The sequence below is a fragment of the Homalodisca vitripennis genome, chromosome 8, assembly GCF_021130785.1.
Source record: "Homalodisca vitripennis isolate AUS2020 chromosome 8, UT_GWSS_2.1, whole genome shotgun sequence".
NCBI classification, from domain to species: Eukaryota; Metazoa; Arthropoda; class Insecta; order Hemiptera; family Cicadellidae; genus Homalodisca; species Homalodisca vitripennis.
Genome location: NC_060214.1, coordinates 46,782,695 through 46,799,211, shown reverse-complemented (window position 1 = coordinate 46,799,211; position 16,517 = coordinate 46,782,695). Strand labels below are relative to the sequence as shown.

At 33.0% G+C, this 16,517-nt stretch overlaps 1 protein-coding gene across 1 annotated transcript; it reads left to right on the top strand.

Annotated features, from left to right (window-relative positions):
- The first annotated feature begins 14,674 nt into the window (after window positions 1-14,674).
- LOC124368144 lies at window positions 14,675-15,268 on the top strand. Its single transcript, XM_046825419.1, has one exon. It carries the CDS (start codon window positions 14,675-14,677, stop codon window positions 15,266-15,268), a length of 594 nt encoding a protein of 197 aa, XP_046681375.1.
- The last annotated feature ends 1,249 nt before the right edge of the window (window positions 15,269-16,517 follow it).

The following is a 16,517-nucleotide window of genomic DNA, read 5'->3' as shown; positions in this document are numbered from 1 at the left end:
CGCAATATCGTTTGATCAGCGGAACAGACATTCAACTTTTCAAGCCCTTAAACAATATACTTCAATAAAAGAAGCAAATATATGTATTTAAAATATATTACGGAAATTATTTGTTATAACAGAAAAAATATAAGACCTTTTCAATTAAATTTCTCAAAATGTAAAATTATTCAACTTTTATTAGCGAAGAATTAACAATAACGTTAAATAAACAAAGTTTTCATTGCTACAACGTAGGGGAAATGATTACAAACTAATTTTACCGTACATAATTATTTATTCTGTGTAAGGGTGTATGGAGACTTCCTTTTTATAATTAATTATTCAACATCAATGGAAACATCACAAACACGCCCATTCCGGCCATATCTCCAGCGGAAATTGCCATTATGACTCCATCCGAAACGTATTATCAATGATTCATCGAATACAGAGTGTTTGTTGTTCACGTCCTACAGTAATACGTTCATAATGACGTCATATTGACTTAATATAGTTACTAAGCTACAATGTTAGTAAAATACGTTGTGATACCACCACTTGTAATCAAGTGAGCGGTTGTACACATTTTATTATTCAGGCTTCTGCACAACATCGCCAGTAGCGTCTTCTATTTTTTTATATATGTGAATGATAAAACCATATAAAAGCAGTGTTGTACCATTTTCTATGATCATAGGCTATTTATTAGATGAGTGTTAACTGTGTCAGCGTTAGAGAAGCCTATCACTAGAGAGGCCGGTAAAATGTCATTATGTCTTTTTGTATGTCTGTCAGTTTGTAAATATGCCAGTGTGTGTGTGTGTGTGTGTGTGTGTGTGTGTGTGTGTGTGTGTGTGTGTGTGTGTGTGTGTGTGTGTGTGTGTGTGTGTGTGTCAGTCTGTCTATATCTGTCATTCGGTCAGTTTATTGAGCCATATATAATACATGAGCCATATTGCGAGCTACATGGTGCAAATCACTCCATGGCATTTTGATGCTAGTTAATGAATATCTTTACGTTGATTATATATGTAACCATGATAGCAACAAAAAAAGAATGTATAATTATATAAATAAATAAAAAATTAATAAATATATATATATATATATATATATATATATATATATATATATATATATATAAAATGGTGAAAGAAAAATTATCAGAGTGCAAACTCTGTTAGGAAACACATGTTATCATACCTTGTAAACATTACCTGAATACCTATAGATTTATTAGGTATGAAATGTCTCTTATTTTTAATACTGACTTTACTAAATTTTTCATTTTTCTGTTGGAGTAACGTACATAATTTAATATGACACTTAAAATATCTTAGTTGGACTTAATTTGTTTTTAAATTCATGTATGCTGCTATTTTCTCGTTGCCATAATAGCTACGCAATAAACCAATGTACTACTATTTGCTTACGCTCAGCCAAATCTAATTTAGTTCCAGTTCAAGTTAAATTTAAAAAAAGTCTTTATTCATTATTTGTAAACATTTCATGTGCTTCACAAAGAACGTCTGAAATGAGAAAGAAATCAATTTTATTAATTTGTATTTATATGTATCTCTCTGCCTGAGTGGTGGCTAAGACTTTACATTTCGATTTTCAATGCAGACGTAAGTATTACAATAATCATTATTATAATAATTTTAACTTCATACGTAATAATTATGGACTTCAAGATGGCAACTATTTACATATAACACTTGAATTCCATTAAGGATAAATTCAACGATATGATATGTTATTACCAAAAAGGTAATAAATACTAAAAAACTAACAAATTAATTAAATACATAACAAAAATAAAATTATAAAACACTACACAACAAAAACTAAATAGATTTATTCATAATATAAAACTGCTTAAAGTCCGCTATGATTTGAGGAATCAAAACAAACAAATACATAAATAAATTACTACTATACAATATTTTGTGATTCAATGTTTATTGAAATAAAATTAGGATATTGCCACTTATACAAATTTAATGTATGTAATGAAAAGTCATTTAACAGGTATTTGGTCTTCCGATCATATGTTAGTTATTAGTATTTAAACACATATGTGAAAGAAACGGCCAAATATACAATAATTGAATCGTAAAAGGTAAGGGCTCTGTGTTGTAATGGTAGCACATTCACCCGGCAAGTGAGAGATCCGGGTTCGAGTCCCGGCGGAGCAAGTACTTTTTGAGATTCAATGTTTATTGAAAATAAATTATTCGATTGCCACTTATACAAATTTAATTTATATACGCACGTGCATATTATACGTATAAGTAATACAGGACGCAAAGATGAAACAAGGCAAATGAGAAAACTATGGAACATTCATTACATATACCACAATATTTTAATTTTGAATGTAGGTTTTTTTCTAACAAAATCCAATCCCTATATTAAAGAAAAATCAATTAAATGTGTTTTTACCAGAATAACCTAATTGTTTTCTAGCCACCTCTTTGAAATAGTTTTAAAGTTTTACCGGTAATATTACTATAAGAACTAATGTTAAATATGTTTCCTTAAAAACATTATTTAACTCAATATATATAAATATCTGAGATAAGGTCTATATATCTAAATTCAGATTGAAAAAATATGAGTTACCCTATCACATTCTTTAGGTTGTATACATTACCCACTGCAAATCTTTGTAATTGAACCAAAGGTTTTAAAATACTATCATATGTTGCACCATAGTGAATAATCCTATACCTCAATGTGTCTTCAAACCAAGACAGATACAATTTTATTTATTTGGTGGCGTGGGGAATTTCTTCATGTAATATAATGAATAATTAATTTGTCTTCATTTCCCCACAAGCCCCCTTAAATAACAAACCGATTTTAAATCTATATAACATACTAAGCTTAGATATTTTACCATAGCAACTACTCCAATACTTTCACACACACAACCATATAAACACAAATGCTTAAACCCTTATTCAAGAAGTGTTCCTACTTTCAACTACGATCATTGTTTTAAAACAACTATCAACTATGTGTCAACAGTTTTAAATAATTAAACTTATTACTTTTTTCAAGAATGTATAACAATTGTTTATATTTTATAAGTTTTAACTACTGAGCAATCTATACATTATTGCTATTTAAAGTAGACGAATGTTTGAAAGCATTTTTCATTGCAATCCTTTAATATGTCCAATATTATTTGATAATCTAAATGGCTTAAATTCATATAAGGGTCATATAGCTCTTTACCTAATACTGATCTCATCTATACACATTTTAAAATAGAAAACACAAATTTTTGAAAATATAATCATTTTGAAATATTTTTTTTTTTAATTAGATATCATATACATCCACATTGTGAATATTAGTCTTATGGATATACAAACAGAAAATGCTAACCGTAAGCTTAGCTAACGTTCATCCAACATAGTATTTAGTACTATCATTTTTTAATAATTGCTCAATGATAGGTTTAAAACTAAAATTGATGTTTACCCGGTCTGAGGTATTCTGGATTCGGGGTTCTCTTTGAAAGGCCCAGCGCGACAAAGCCTCCAGTATTGTACTTGTATTGTATGTATAGAAACAGTCGATGTAAAGCACACGCCTGTAAGCGGGTTGCCTGCGGCTCACAACATTTTCAAGCTCCACTGTTACTGTGGGAACTTTGATCATATTCGTACTTTGGGTGCGTTGGATGTTTTGATCAAATCCTTAGAATTCCGCACCACCATACCATATTCAATGTAACTCCTTGCAGATTATAGCTGTGTGTCGTTAAACATATGTTATCGCTTCTGCTACATTCAGGGAGTAATTTAAAATAAGAAATTTTAATAGTTTTTCTGTAGAAAGTTGGTAATATAATGACTTATTTTAAATAGAATTTAATGAATTATTCACAACAATAATGAACAACACAGTTCGTCCAAACTAATTATAAATTCACTACAAATTAATACCACAATAAAGTTGATACAAATGATCAAAACCGACTTGTGGCTAAGTTTCGAATAAAGTTTATTAATATGTCACTGTACATTTAAAGATTTTTATAAAACAATTTTTAAATCAATAAATTAAAAACAGTATGTATAAAACTAACGGCATTTATTACAGATAACTGCAGTGAAAATAGCGGGTATTTTTTAATTTGAAAAATGTTTTGACACTTTTTTGAGCTAGCAATGTCTTAGTAACCTCTCAGTTCATATTGCAGCGTATAGGCTCTGAGATGCCGGCTCCACGAACGGGCATTTTCATTTGGGCTTCTCCCTCGTGCTGTGTTTTGATAGCCCGATCTCCTATCGAGGTGTCTGCCTCCCCCCTCTTCAATTCACGTATCGAGTTTTCTTACAGATGATCCTGTTGTAAACACATTTTAAATTTTATATATTTCTGGTAGAAAACTTGTGTTGATGCTTTGTGATAAAAGTAAATTATAGAGAGAATGGGTAGTTATAACCCCTTCTCTCTATAATGTTTGCTGTTTATTCTGCCACGCTAATATTTACTTTAAGAATATTTTGATCGTGACCAACCTGACCGGGGCAGTAACGTGAGCACAACATAGCAGTACTGTACAATGTAAAGGAGAAGAAGTAATTATTAAAGGAGAAGAAGTAATCACAGGGTGTTCCTCTTATATTTACTCTCCACAAGCCCAGATTTATATTCAATAAATACAATCAATCTATTCCTATTTGCTTAATATTTCAAAGTATTAAAATTGGGTTATTTTTTCTTACGAGCCTACTTTTATTTCTTATTTTTTTACATTTCATCGGTGTCTTTGAGTCTGAAATTATTTTAAAATGTACGATTTGTAAAAGCCATTTAGTTGCCTACAAACATAATTCGTTTATACAGGAATAATCACTCAATGGACTAGAAAATGTTAGTCTGTTTGTCTTTCGGACAATATCTAAAGCATGAACTGTCCTATGTACATGAAAATCTGCACGTGAGAAATATAGATATATTTGTCATCTGCAGACTTTCTCCAATTATACCATCCTCATTTCTACAAATATAAGAATAATATCTGTGATATTTCATGTCCTTACATAGATTTTGGCTGAGCGTCAATGGCGAGCATAATTTTATTAATGTTCTCTCCACAGGAAAAATGTAGAGTTGTATTTTGTTTATTTTTATGTGACACTTTGCTGCCTACAGAAAGAAATTAAATTTAATTAGATATTAATTGAAATTTTCCATAACTTTAGCGAAGTATGATACAGAAAACATGTTGTTTTGGCAAAATTTACCTTGTATAAATCCAGTGTTAGAAAGCACATTATAAATTGGTCTTACGAATAGCCATAATGGAAACGGTACAATCTAAAATCCTTGTATTAGACCACTTTTAAACACAACATTTCCACAAGTATTTCATATTTTTATATGTGACATAGTTAGACATATAAACGAAATTAACTTGATCAGGTAGAACTTTGGTTATGTATTAAGGAGTCATTCAGTAACCTTTATCGGTTTATTTGTTTATGAACAATATAGAGTTTGTTAAAGGTACTTGTCCCTCAATTGGATTCGGATCATAGTTAGGAAACCGTATAAATCAGGTTGATATCTCGTTACATTATTTAGCAATAAAATATTAAATATATATATATATATATATATATATATACATATAATATATATGTATTATATATATATATATATATATATATATATATATATATATATAAGATATATATTTATTTATATTTTATACAATTTATTCACCTGAAGACGGTTTTACCGAAATATAGTGCCAATAAAAAAAAAATTTTATTTGGACAATTATTTACTACAAATAGTCAATAATATACACACATAATTAAGTTTTACTTTTGACACCACTAAATATTTAACCAAAATTCCCCTTCGATCTATCTTTTTGTCTGTAGCGAAGGTATTAACTAGATATAAATAAACCAGATAGGATTATGGAATCATTGGTATCCTAAATGCTAAATTCAGATTTAAATTCCATATGTGGTAGTGATGGATGTATTACTTGACTACTAAACATTGTCATTGCTCTGGTGTTTTTTTTGTTTGTTTTTTTTACCTATACTACTGCTAGCTACTGAAGTTAGTTTATCTACCTATGAAAACTCTACTTATGATTTATATAAAGGACTAAAGTTGCAGTTCTACTAAAAGAACCTCGAGTGAAATTATTGGGGAAACTATGATATTTCGTACAGGATTCACACAAAGATTGATGCATGGACACGAATTGTTTGATCATCTATAGATTCTCATCGCATAACACAACATTTACATGATACAGGTTCAAGCATTCGCAAGCACATTTCCGTACTGACTCATGTATATAGTATTTTGTATATCATACATGTAACACGTAAAAACTCTACCCAACGCAACGCAAAGAGCCCGTAGTGATAAATGAATCTTGAAGGCAATTTTACGTTATACAAAAATACGGATCTTGGGTTTTCCTGTTGACACCATTGTCAGTTTTTTTGAAGGTAGAATCTCTGCTACTGCTTACGGAATAGTTACTGTTGCAATATTAACATTGATGTATTATAGAAAAAAATTTTATTTGTAAAATTCTTTTTGTGTTTTTTATACTATACTCTATTAACCATCTAGTTTTTCACTTTAATTAGTAAGTATAGAATTGTTTAAATCTGCAACTAATTTATAATTATGTAACTACTTATGATTTTTTTACTATTATTTGAAAAAAGTCTTAATCGAATAATTTTATATATGTAGTAATATTTATTCATTTTCAACTGCCCTAATCAATAAGAATATATTCGTAGAGCCTTCTCATTACTACCCGCAATAAGTTATAAATGTATATAATCAATTTATAATATGTCATTTTATGTATTAGAAAATAAACTGTTATAGATTTACTCTAAATTTTATAAATTGACTACTCTGAGGAATTTTGTCAAAGTTGATGAGGCCATAACTTGTGAAACTATTGTTCCGTCAAGAAATGAAAAATAAAATAATAAATATTGACTATTTGTTATGAACTAAGACTCTAATCTATAACAAGCAATAGGAACAAGTTTGTGACTTGGTTCAGGGCGTTCTATGAATTAGCATTAGAATCACCTAAATACAGATTGAAAAGATAAAAGGCCAAGTAAAACATGCCTGCCATAAATGGAATAATAACAAGAAACGTTGAATTTGTGTTACACCTACAGACAAATAGTACGGAACAGCACTGGCAAGGAACCAAAGTATCCAGTCATCGCTGCGACAACATAAACATTTACACTGTGGGTGGAAATTATGAATGAGTCTTATAATATCACCCTACAACGTTATGCAGTCTAACAAGATCATTACTATAACACAATAATAAACTATAAATCGTCTTGGGTGTGGGTTAGCACTGAGTAGATTTGAAAGGAAATATCATATCTGACATTTTCTATGTAACATGTCACATTAAAAGTATAAAATTATATTTTAAGAGTTGATATCTTTCCTCTTCTTCAATTGTAAAGGTCCCTAGGACAATAAACCTTAAAATGTATTTCAAAGGACTTACACTGAAAGTTGAAATAACTATAAAGTGATGCCTACTAAAGTATATGAAGTCCAGACTAGTGAGAATGAACCCAAGCGATGTCACTACATAAGATCTAAGAGCACAAACACGTTACCCCCCAATTTGTGAAGATAATAAAACGAGTATATTTTCCAAAATAAATGTAAAAGTTAGAAATTGGTCATTAAAAACAAATAACTAACTGTAATTAGGGCTCTGATAAACGAAAATATTTTAAATAATAAATACATCCTTAACAGTTACCTTACATAAGAAAAGGTGTTATATACAATAATGGTTATTAATGCTATACTTTTTGTTGGGTTTCATTTCTGTTAATGAAAAGAAATGTGGAAGGTACATTATAAAATGTTCACTACAATTTTAGTACACATATAAAAATTAATTATGTAATTTGAGACAAATATTTCATTTATATTAGATGACGATATTGTTCAAATTAATATTTATTAATTTATTATTTTTATTCTTTTATAAGTGTATAATAAACCGTAAAATTCTTTACAGACTAGAAATTTTATCATCTCAAGTTCCCTGTAATGCATCTATTATTCCACACATATAACATCGTAATACATTTTATTAGACATGGTTACGTACGAAATCTCAAAAAGATATATTTTAATAGTAATTTTGTTACAAATTTAAAGTTTGATACAAGCTTAAAACTCGACACAAACCAAAAGTTCAAAATTTAAACGAATTATCTGCAACAAATGCCAAGGTTTAGCTTTTACAATATTTTTTAAGTAATTTATTATTTTAAATATGAAACCTATAATTTGTTATTAACTAATTAAAAATCAAGATGTTACAGCCGAATATAAAACATCATATGCATCCTTTATATTGACAAGAGCGGCTGATCCCTAGAATGTAAATAGTAATTCCAGTGGCCTGTCTATAACTGTGATTTTCTGAAATTTTGTACAGCTAAAAGGGCTTCAAAATTTAAAAAGATATATTAAACTGTACAGTAGTTTGTGTCGCCAGATGTATTTTCGTATTCATCCAGTTTAAGTAGCCTTTTAGTAATAATAATCAAAGAAACCTCGATTTATATCACTGAATATAAACCTATTCCACAATTACGGGTAATACAAGTAGCTGAGAGAGATCGACGTGTAATATTTACTTATAAATTATAACAAACCTAATTAATAGTCGTGTCATTCTGAGTTCTAGGATATTAAAGAACATTTATCGGAGTTTTTAAAAATGTGTTTTACCACAAAAATGATTTCTTTCGATTTCTTGCAGTTCAATATTTTTCTGGGGAATTATCAATGAAATCTCAATTCATAACAATGAATCCACTTGACAGCTGCTAGAAATAAAATCTTCAAAGATATTAATATAAAATTATTTATTTACAGTCAAATAAAATCGAATTAATAGTCGAGTTACCTAACACAAAGGCACAATGCAAGACTGTAGTGATCAGTGACGTTGTCACAATCATTCTTCACACAGAGTGTTACATTGCACTTCCATGAAATGTTCAGTGAAATAAAGGTTGACTAATTGATGTAACCACAATGTGGACTATGACTGTTTTATTTCCAATTAATTAAATAATGTATTGTGTTATTTCCGATTATTGCTCCAGTAGTTATTTAGTGGTATATGATATGTTCCTGGTAGTTGTGATATACGTCCCTCATCTAAAGCACCAATAATGAAATTCGTAAAACATTTAATATAATACTTCATTACTAGAAGCCTTTTCAGTGAGAATGAGGATTTGGTTTTGGTGTCTGTCATGGATACAAATAGTCACCAGGGTATTAATAGAGATCAGAGATGATTTTAAACTTTTTCCTGTCGTCAGAAAAAACTACTGACAAAACTTGAGCAACAATAAGAAACAAAATATAGAATAGTACCAAATATAATGTTGGCTTGAACATAGAAACAGGATAGGGTGAATATTTTTATACTGTTTTAACTTAAATAATTTAATACCCTTAATACTACTTCTGCTCTAAAAAAAGTTTTATTATTAAAGTGTAGACAATTCATTAAACATGATTTTTTATCGAAAATACCTTATCCCTCATTTAGTGTTACATATTAAACAACCTGTTAGAAAACTCATACAAATATTTTATTTTGGGAATCAGATAATGTTTTGAACAAGAACGTCTTTGCTAATTTTATTCTTTCGCCTATATCAGATAATGATTAAATTATACTGGAAGCTAATTTACGTTTTCTCTTTTTTAAAGTATATCATTAGTACGCTGTTGAATATTATTTTTTGAATTCATGTTTAATAATCTGTAATCACTGTTCATAAGGTAGTAATATATATATTACTACCTTATGAACCGTGATTACAGATTATTAAACATGAATTCAAAAATTAATATACAACAGCGTACTATATATATATAGATACCTATAAAATCCAAATACCACTGACTGATCCACTCACTCACTCATTCACTCACCCACTCATCGCTCTATCGCAACAACGACTAGACCCAGAAACCTGAAATTTGGCATGGTGGTCGTACTTACGATGTAGATGTGCAGTAAGGCTGGGTTTTCAAAAATTCGCCTTTTAAGTGGTTTAAACGTGGATAGTTTGCAAACGAATTTTTCTACTCAATTTAGCCACTTTGAGCACTCCCAAAGTTTTTCTCGAGTTTGGAACTGTAAAACCTACTAAAATAAACAGTATACTACAGTAAAAGTTAATGAAATACTTAGGAAAGGCAATATTAGTGTTGTAAAACATCGCTAAAAATAGCCAAATAAACGTTAGATGGATAATATTAATGTGGCTATTTTTTACCATGCAACTTTAAAATCTACTAGAATAAATAGGAATCCATGGGAAATTTTAGAAAATATGTTAATGAGAATGCTATTTATGTTGACGTAGATCACTGAATGCTGCCAAATAAAACGTTAGTTGAATACGCTCTATTTTAATGTTGTACTTTTCGCCCTCTGAAAGTAAGCTCATCAGGGTTCTTGGATTTTAATTATGTTGTAAAATATCGATAAGTTTGGCAAAATAAACATGTTCGCCCGATACGCTCTATTAAAATACGCTGCTTTATAACCTCTGAAAATAAATTTGTCTGGGATCATTGCATTATGAAATTGACATATCTATTGGAATAAATTAGATTCATTCGATAATATATAAAGTACTAAGAAATAAGTCATAGTTATGACTATTTGCTTAAAAAAGCCGTCCAATAACAATGCTCTCATTCACGACCTTTACACAGTTTACTATTGAAATTTACCTTTCTATAATCTATAAATACTACAAATGCTTAATAAACATGGTTTACATAAAGGTACCAAATTAAATGTAAGGAAGTCTCATTTTAACAGAGCGGACCAAATCAAAGGTGACTTTTGAACACAACCAGTGGTCTGACAGGGGGAGGGTGGGGTGGAGGTACGACAGGATGGCTCAGTTGACAACTCATTCATGGAAGAGCCTCTCCGTGCTGCTCGACTCTGTTATCTAGCGATAACGTCGGTACTGTACCCCCGCCCACCACGCCGCGGCCGCCGCGCCGCACAGGTCAGGCTACTTGCAGTAACTACTGATAACAGCTCGACAGTGTGCTGCAGTCCTGGGTCCGTGGTCAGTCGAGTCCAGTCTCGTGGTTCAGTCCTGTCGCTGCTCTACAGTTCTATACTCTCTGCTGACTATTATTTCTCTGGATCAGTTTGGAAAAATCTTTTCTTCGCATATCATTTCAGGTTGTTGGTTTTATTTCATCATCAGTTGATTAGAGTTTTCCTAACACAGTCGTGTTTTAATTTGTTTTAAGAATATCAGTTGGATTCGTTATACATAATTTAGTTTTTTGTCTTCCTACCTATTTTTATACTATCCCTACTTTTGAGTTTCTTTCCTATTTTTTTGTTAGGCTTTTCTTATTTTTTTACTGCAGGTTTTCCTTCCTTTAAGTTGTCCCTTCCCTGTAACTTTTTCATGTTTTCAAAGAGAACTACTTTGTTTTTGATTTCGCATTTAATCTATTTTCCACGCTTTCTATTTTTTAACTGTCGAATCGGACTTTTATGTTGGAATACATTGAAGTAGATGGGGTGATGGTACCTCATCGTATTGTGCCTGTGGGTACTGATGGGGCTTGCTTCTTTTATTCCCTGTCATACCACATGTACGGCAACGTCTCCCATGCGCCTCAAATACGTGCAAGCGTTGTAGAATACGTTTGTAACAACTGGCAAAGGTTTGAAAATCTCACATTGATGCGGTGTGGCAACATTTATAGAAGTGTTTCTCAATACCGAGCTGATATGTCTCTCCATCACACATTTGCCACTCATTATAAGGTCTAAGCCGCTGCCGAAATATACCCGTACCATCTAGTCGATTATTATAATGGCGAGATAATTATTCAGCCTGATGAGTAAGAGCAGGGAAAGCCCATACTTCGATTTAAATGTTGAGTGCCCACTTTGAACCTCTTTGTCCTCGACATAATCCTGCTGCTTCAACAGATTTTGCTAACCAGGCCACATGCCCTCCGCTTGGTTCTCAAAACTCAAAGGTTATTGAACAAACTGCTCAGGACCAATCTGACGACGATATTCCACTGATGTATTTGTTACCTGCTGCTTCAACAGCTGTTGCTAACTAGGCCACATGCCCTCCGCTTGTTTCTGAAAACTCAAAGATTATTGAACAAACTGCTCAGGACCAATCTGACGACGATATTCCACTGATGTATTTGTTACAATCTGCTAAACGCGATTTGATCGTGACGTCCACTGATCTAATTTCTTCTTCGTCTTCTGAGATGACAGCAGTTGATTCAGGTATTAGGAAGAAAAGGAGGAAAAATCGACGTTCTATAGTTAATGATAGAATAAAAGGGCAAAAAAATAGGGAGTCTATAAGATTGCACAACAAAAGATGTCCTGAAGTGAACAGAGAGGCTGTGAGAAAGTACAACAACAAAAATCCTGATATTAACAGAAAGGCTTTGAAAAAATATAACACACACAATCTTGAAATTAACACAGAAGCTGTAAAAAATATAATAAAAATAATCCTGAGATTAACAGAAAAGCTGTCAAAAAATACACTAAAAATAATCCGGAAATTAACAGAGAGGCTGTCTAAAACTACACTAAAAATAATACTAAGATTAACAGAGAAGCTGTCAAAAAATACAATAAAAATAATCCTGAAATTAACAGAGAGGGTAAGAAAAAGTACAATAAAAATAACCCTGAAATTCATAGGGAGGCTGTAAAAACCTATACTGAAAACAACCCTTATGTTCATAGAGGTTCGGTAGTAAGATATGCAAGCACACACACTGAAGTAAACCAGGAAGCTGTTCGAAGGTATAATCAGAAGAGGCAGTTGATACCATGGAAATCAAAATCTTTATCTGGGTTTAAATATTATCGATGTGTTGACTATAGTAATGACAAGGTTGATTCTCTTGGTCACTACATTGAATGCAAGTGGTGCCACGCAAAAAAAGTGGAAAGATGAGAGCCCTGGCTTATGCTGTAGCAATAATAAAGTTCATCTTTCGTCTATTCAGTCCATAGGGAGGCTGTAAAAACCTATACTGAAAACAACCCTCATGTTCATAGAGGTTCGGTAGCAAGATATGGAAGCACACACACTGAAGTAAACCAGGAAGCTATTCGAAGGTATAATCAGAAGAGGCAGTTGATACCATGGAAATAAAAATCTTTATCTGGGTTTAAATATTATCGGTGTGTTGACTATAGTAATGACAAGGTTGTTTCTCTTGGTCACTACATTGAATGCAAGTGGTGCCACGCAAAAAGTGGAAAGATGAGAGTCCTGGCTTATGCTGTAGCAATAATAAATTTCATCTTTCGTCTATTCAACAGCCTCCCGAACCTCTCTATAGTCTTCTCACCAACAACTATCCTCAGTCTCAACCTTTTTTATCAAATATCAGAAAGTATAACAGCTGTTTCCAAGTGACGTCATTTGGAGCCAAAGAGGTGCACGAAGGAAATGTTATGCCAACTTTTAAGGTACAAGGGTAAGTTTACCATAGAATAGGAAGTCTGCTACCTCCCCTCCAACAAAACCCCTCATTTTTACAAATTTACTTTGTTGGGAACGACGAAAAAGAAAAAGAAATTAGGTCCAATCTCTTTAATGTACTTAAGCCTCCGTTGGTTAGTCAACTTAAAAAATGTCTGCATGATAACAATCCTTATATACGAGATTTTAAAACAGCAATAGAAAATGTGCCGGAGGGTCAAGAATTCAAAGTGGTTATTCGTGCAGATAGGAAACCTTCAGGTGAACATAAAGGTCTCTTCAACACGCCAGCAACAAGTGAGGTAGTTATTGTTGGCCAGGAGTTTGATAAGAGAGACATAATTCTTTACAGCAGAAACACACAATTGGTGCGGATAAGCGAAACGCATCGATCTTAAGACGCTCTCCAATACCCTCTTGTGTTCTGTCGTGGAGAAGACAGTTACTCTATCAACATTCCACAACGTGATCCGACATCTAACTTACCTCTCAAGAAAACTATATCAGCTTCAGACTTTTATGCTTACAAAATAATGGAAAAACAAGGTGATGAAAATACTTATTGCTGTACCGTAGCCTTTTCAACCAGTATTTGGTAGATATGTGCGCAAAAATTGAAACGGAAAGGCTGAATTTTATAAGATTTAACCATGGTAAGCTGAGAGCCAAAAACTATGTCCATCTTAAAGATGCCATGTGTAAGGGGGATGGTATCGCATCAGATATAGGTCAGAGAGTCGTGTTGCCATCCAGTTTTACTGGTGGACCGCGCTATATGCATGAGAGAACGCAGGACGCCATGCCATATGTTCGTCACTACGGTCGTCCTGATTTGTTTATCACATTTACGTGTAACCCAAAATGGACTGAGATTGGAGCTGCATTGAAGGACGGTCAAAAATCTCAAGATATGCATGACATCATAGCCCGAGTGTTCAATTTAAAAGTAAAAAAAACTTATTAATCTTTTAACCAAAGGTTCCATTTTTGGCCGGAGTAGGTGTTACATGTATACTATAGAATGTCAGAAGCGTGGTTTGCCGCATGTGCACATTTTATTGTGGCTGCAAGATAGGATCATGGCCGACCAAACTGTCAGTGTCATTAGTGCTGAGGTTCCTGATCCTGAAACGGACCCTGATCTATTTGAAATTGTTAAATCTACAATGATTCACGGCCCTTGTGGAAACTTGAACAGGAACTCGCCTTGCATGGTTAATGGCACATGCTCCAAAAGGTACCCGCGTCCCTTGTGCAAAGAAACACAAACTGCTGACGATGGCTACCCCCAGTACCGCCGAAGGTCCCCTGCTGGTGGTGGTTTTCCAGTCAACATAAACGGGGTAGACCTAGACAGTCGGTGGGTTGTGCCGTATAATCCTGTTCTGACACGTACCTTTCTAGCACATATTAACGTCGAGCTGTGTAATTCTGTCAAGTCTATAAAGTACATTTGCAAATATGTAAACAAGGGCAGTGATCAAGCCACTTTTGTTTTGGAAAATGAGAGAGATAAAGTGTCCAGTTATGAAGCAGGCCGGTACATCAGAAGTTCTGAAGCGGCAAGGCGTATATTTTGCTTCACAATCCATGAGCGATATCCTCTCGTAATGCATTTAGCTGTACACCTTGAAAATGGTGAGAGAATTTATTTTAATCCCGAAAACGCTTAAGTAAAAATACAAAATCCACCAAAAACCACACTTCTGGGATATTTTGAACTTTGCAAATCCGACAATTTTGCCAGAACCTTAACCTTCAATGGATTACCTGCTTACTACACCTGGAAAAATAACAAGTTTAGTCGTCGAAAACAAGGTAAAGCCGTTCCAGAACATCCAGGAGTGAAAAAAGATCATGTCCTTGGTAGGGTTTACACTGTACACCCTAACAATGTAGAATGCTACTCTCTTCGCTTTCTTCTTCATGAAGTTAAAGGGCTTACGAAGTTCGATGTTCTTAAGAGGGTATCTGGCATTGTTCATTCTACTTACAAGTCTGCGTGCAGAGCGTTATGTTTACTTGAAGATGATTATCATTGGGACATCACTTTGGAAGAAGCTGCTGTGTCAGAGTCACCTAAAAAAATAAGAGAACTTTTTGCAGTAATTTTTGGTGTTTTGCTAAGTATCGAACCCCTTGGTGCTCTGGGAGAAACACAATTATAGTATGTCAGAGGATTTCAAGAGACGAGTAGAACGTGAACGTACAGGTGTACAACTTGAATCAGACAACGTCTTTTACAACAAATGTCTACTCTCACTAGAACACTTGGTGACCTCAATTTCTCACCTAACACTTGAGCAGTTCGGTCTTCCTTCTCCAAGTCCACTTTCCGACAGTTCTACATTAAACCGCGAGCACTTAAGAGAACTGAGTTACAAAATTATGCATTTATCTGAGTTTGTCACCGAAAACATTCCAAAACTAAACGAAGAGCAGAAAATTGTATATGATGAAATAATGGTTAGCGTTGAGACGGAAGCTGGAAGACTGTTCTTTCTTAACGCACCAGGAGGTACAGGAAAAACATTTTTAATTGATTTAATTCTGGCCACTGTTAGGAAAGATAAAAACATCGCTATTGCCGTCGCTTCGACAGGTATAGCTGCGACGTTGTTGGAAGGAGGGAAGCCAGCTCACTCTGCCTTCAAACTGCCTTTAAACTTAAACCACTCTGAAACTCCACTATGTAATATATCGAAACAAAGCGACATAGCGGAGGTTCTCAAGAGTGTAAACTGATTATTTGGGACGAGTGCACAATGGCCTACAAGAGAGCAATTGAAGCTTTAGATAGGACTCTTCAGGACATCAGATGTAACAGAAAACTTATGGGTGGAGTTACGCTTTTAATGGCTGGAGACTTCAGACAGACTTTGCCTGTTGTACCAAGAGGAACTCGAGCTGATGAAGTAAAAA

Excerpts from the sequence above, each read along its gene's own strand:
- LOC124368144 (XM_046825419.1), top strand. The coding sequence starts at position 14,675 with ATGGCCGACCAAACTGTCAGTGTCATTAGTGCTGAGGTTCCTGATCCT.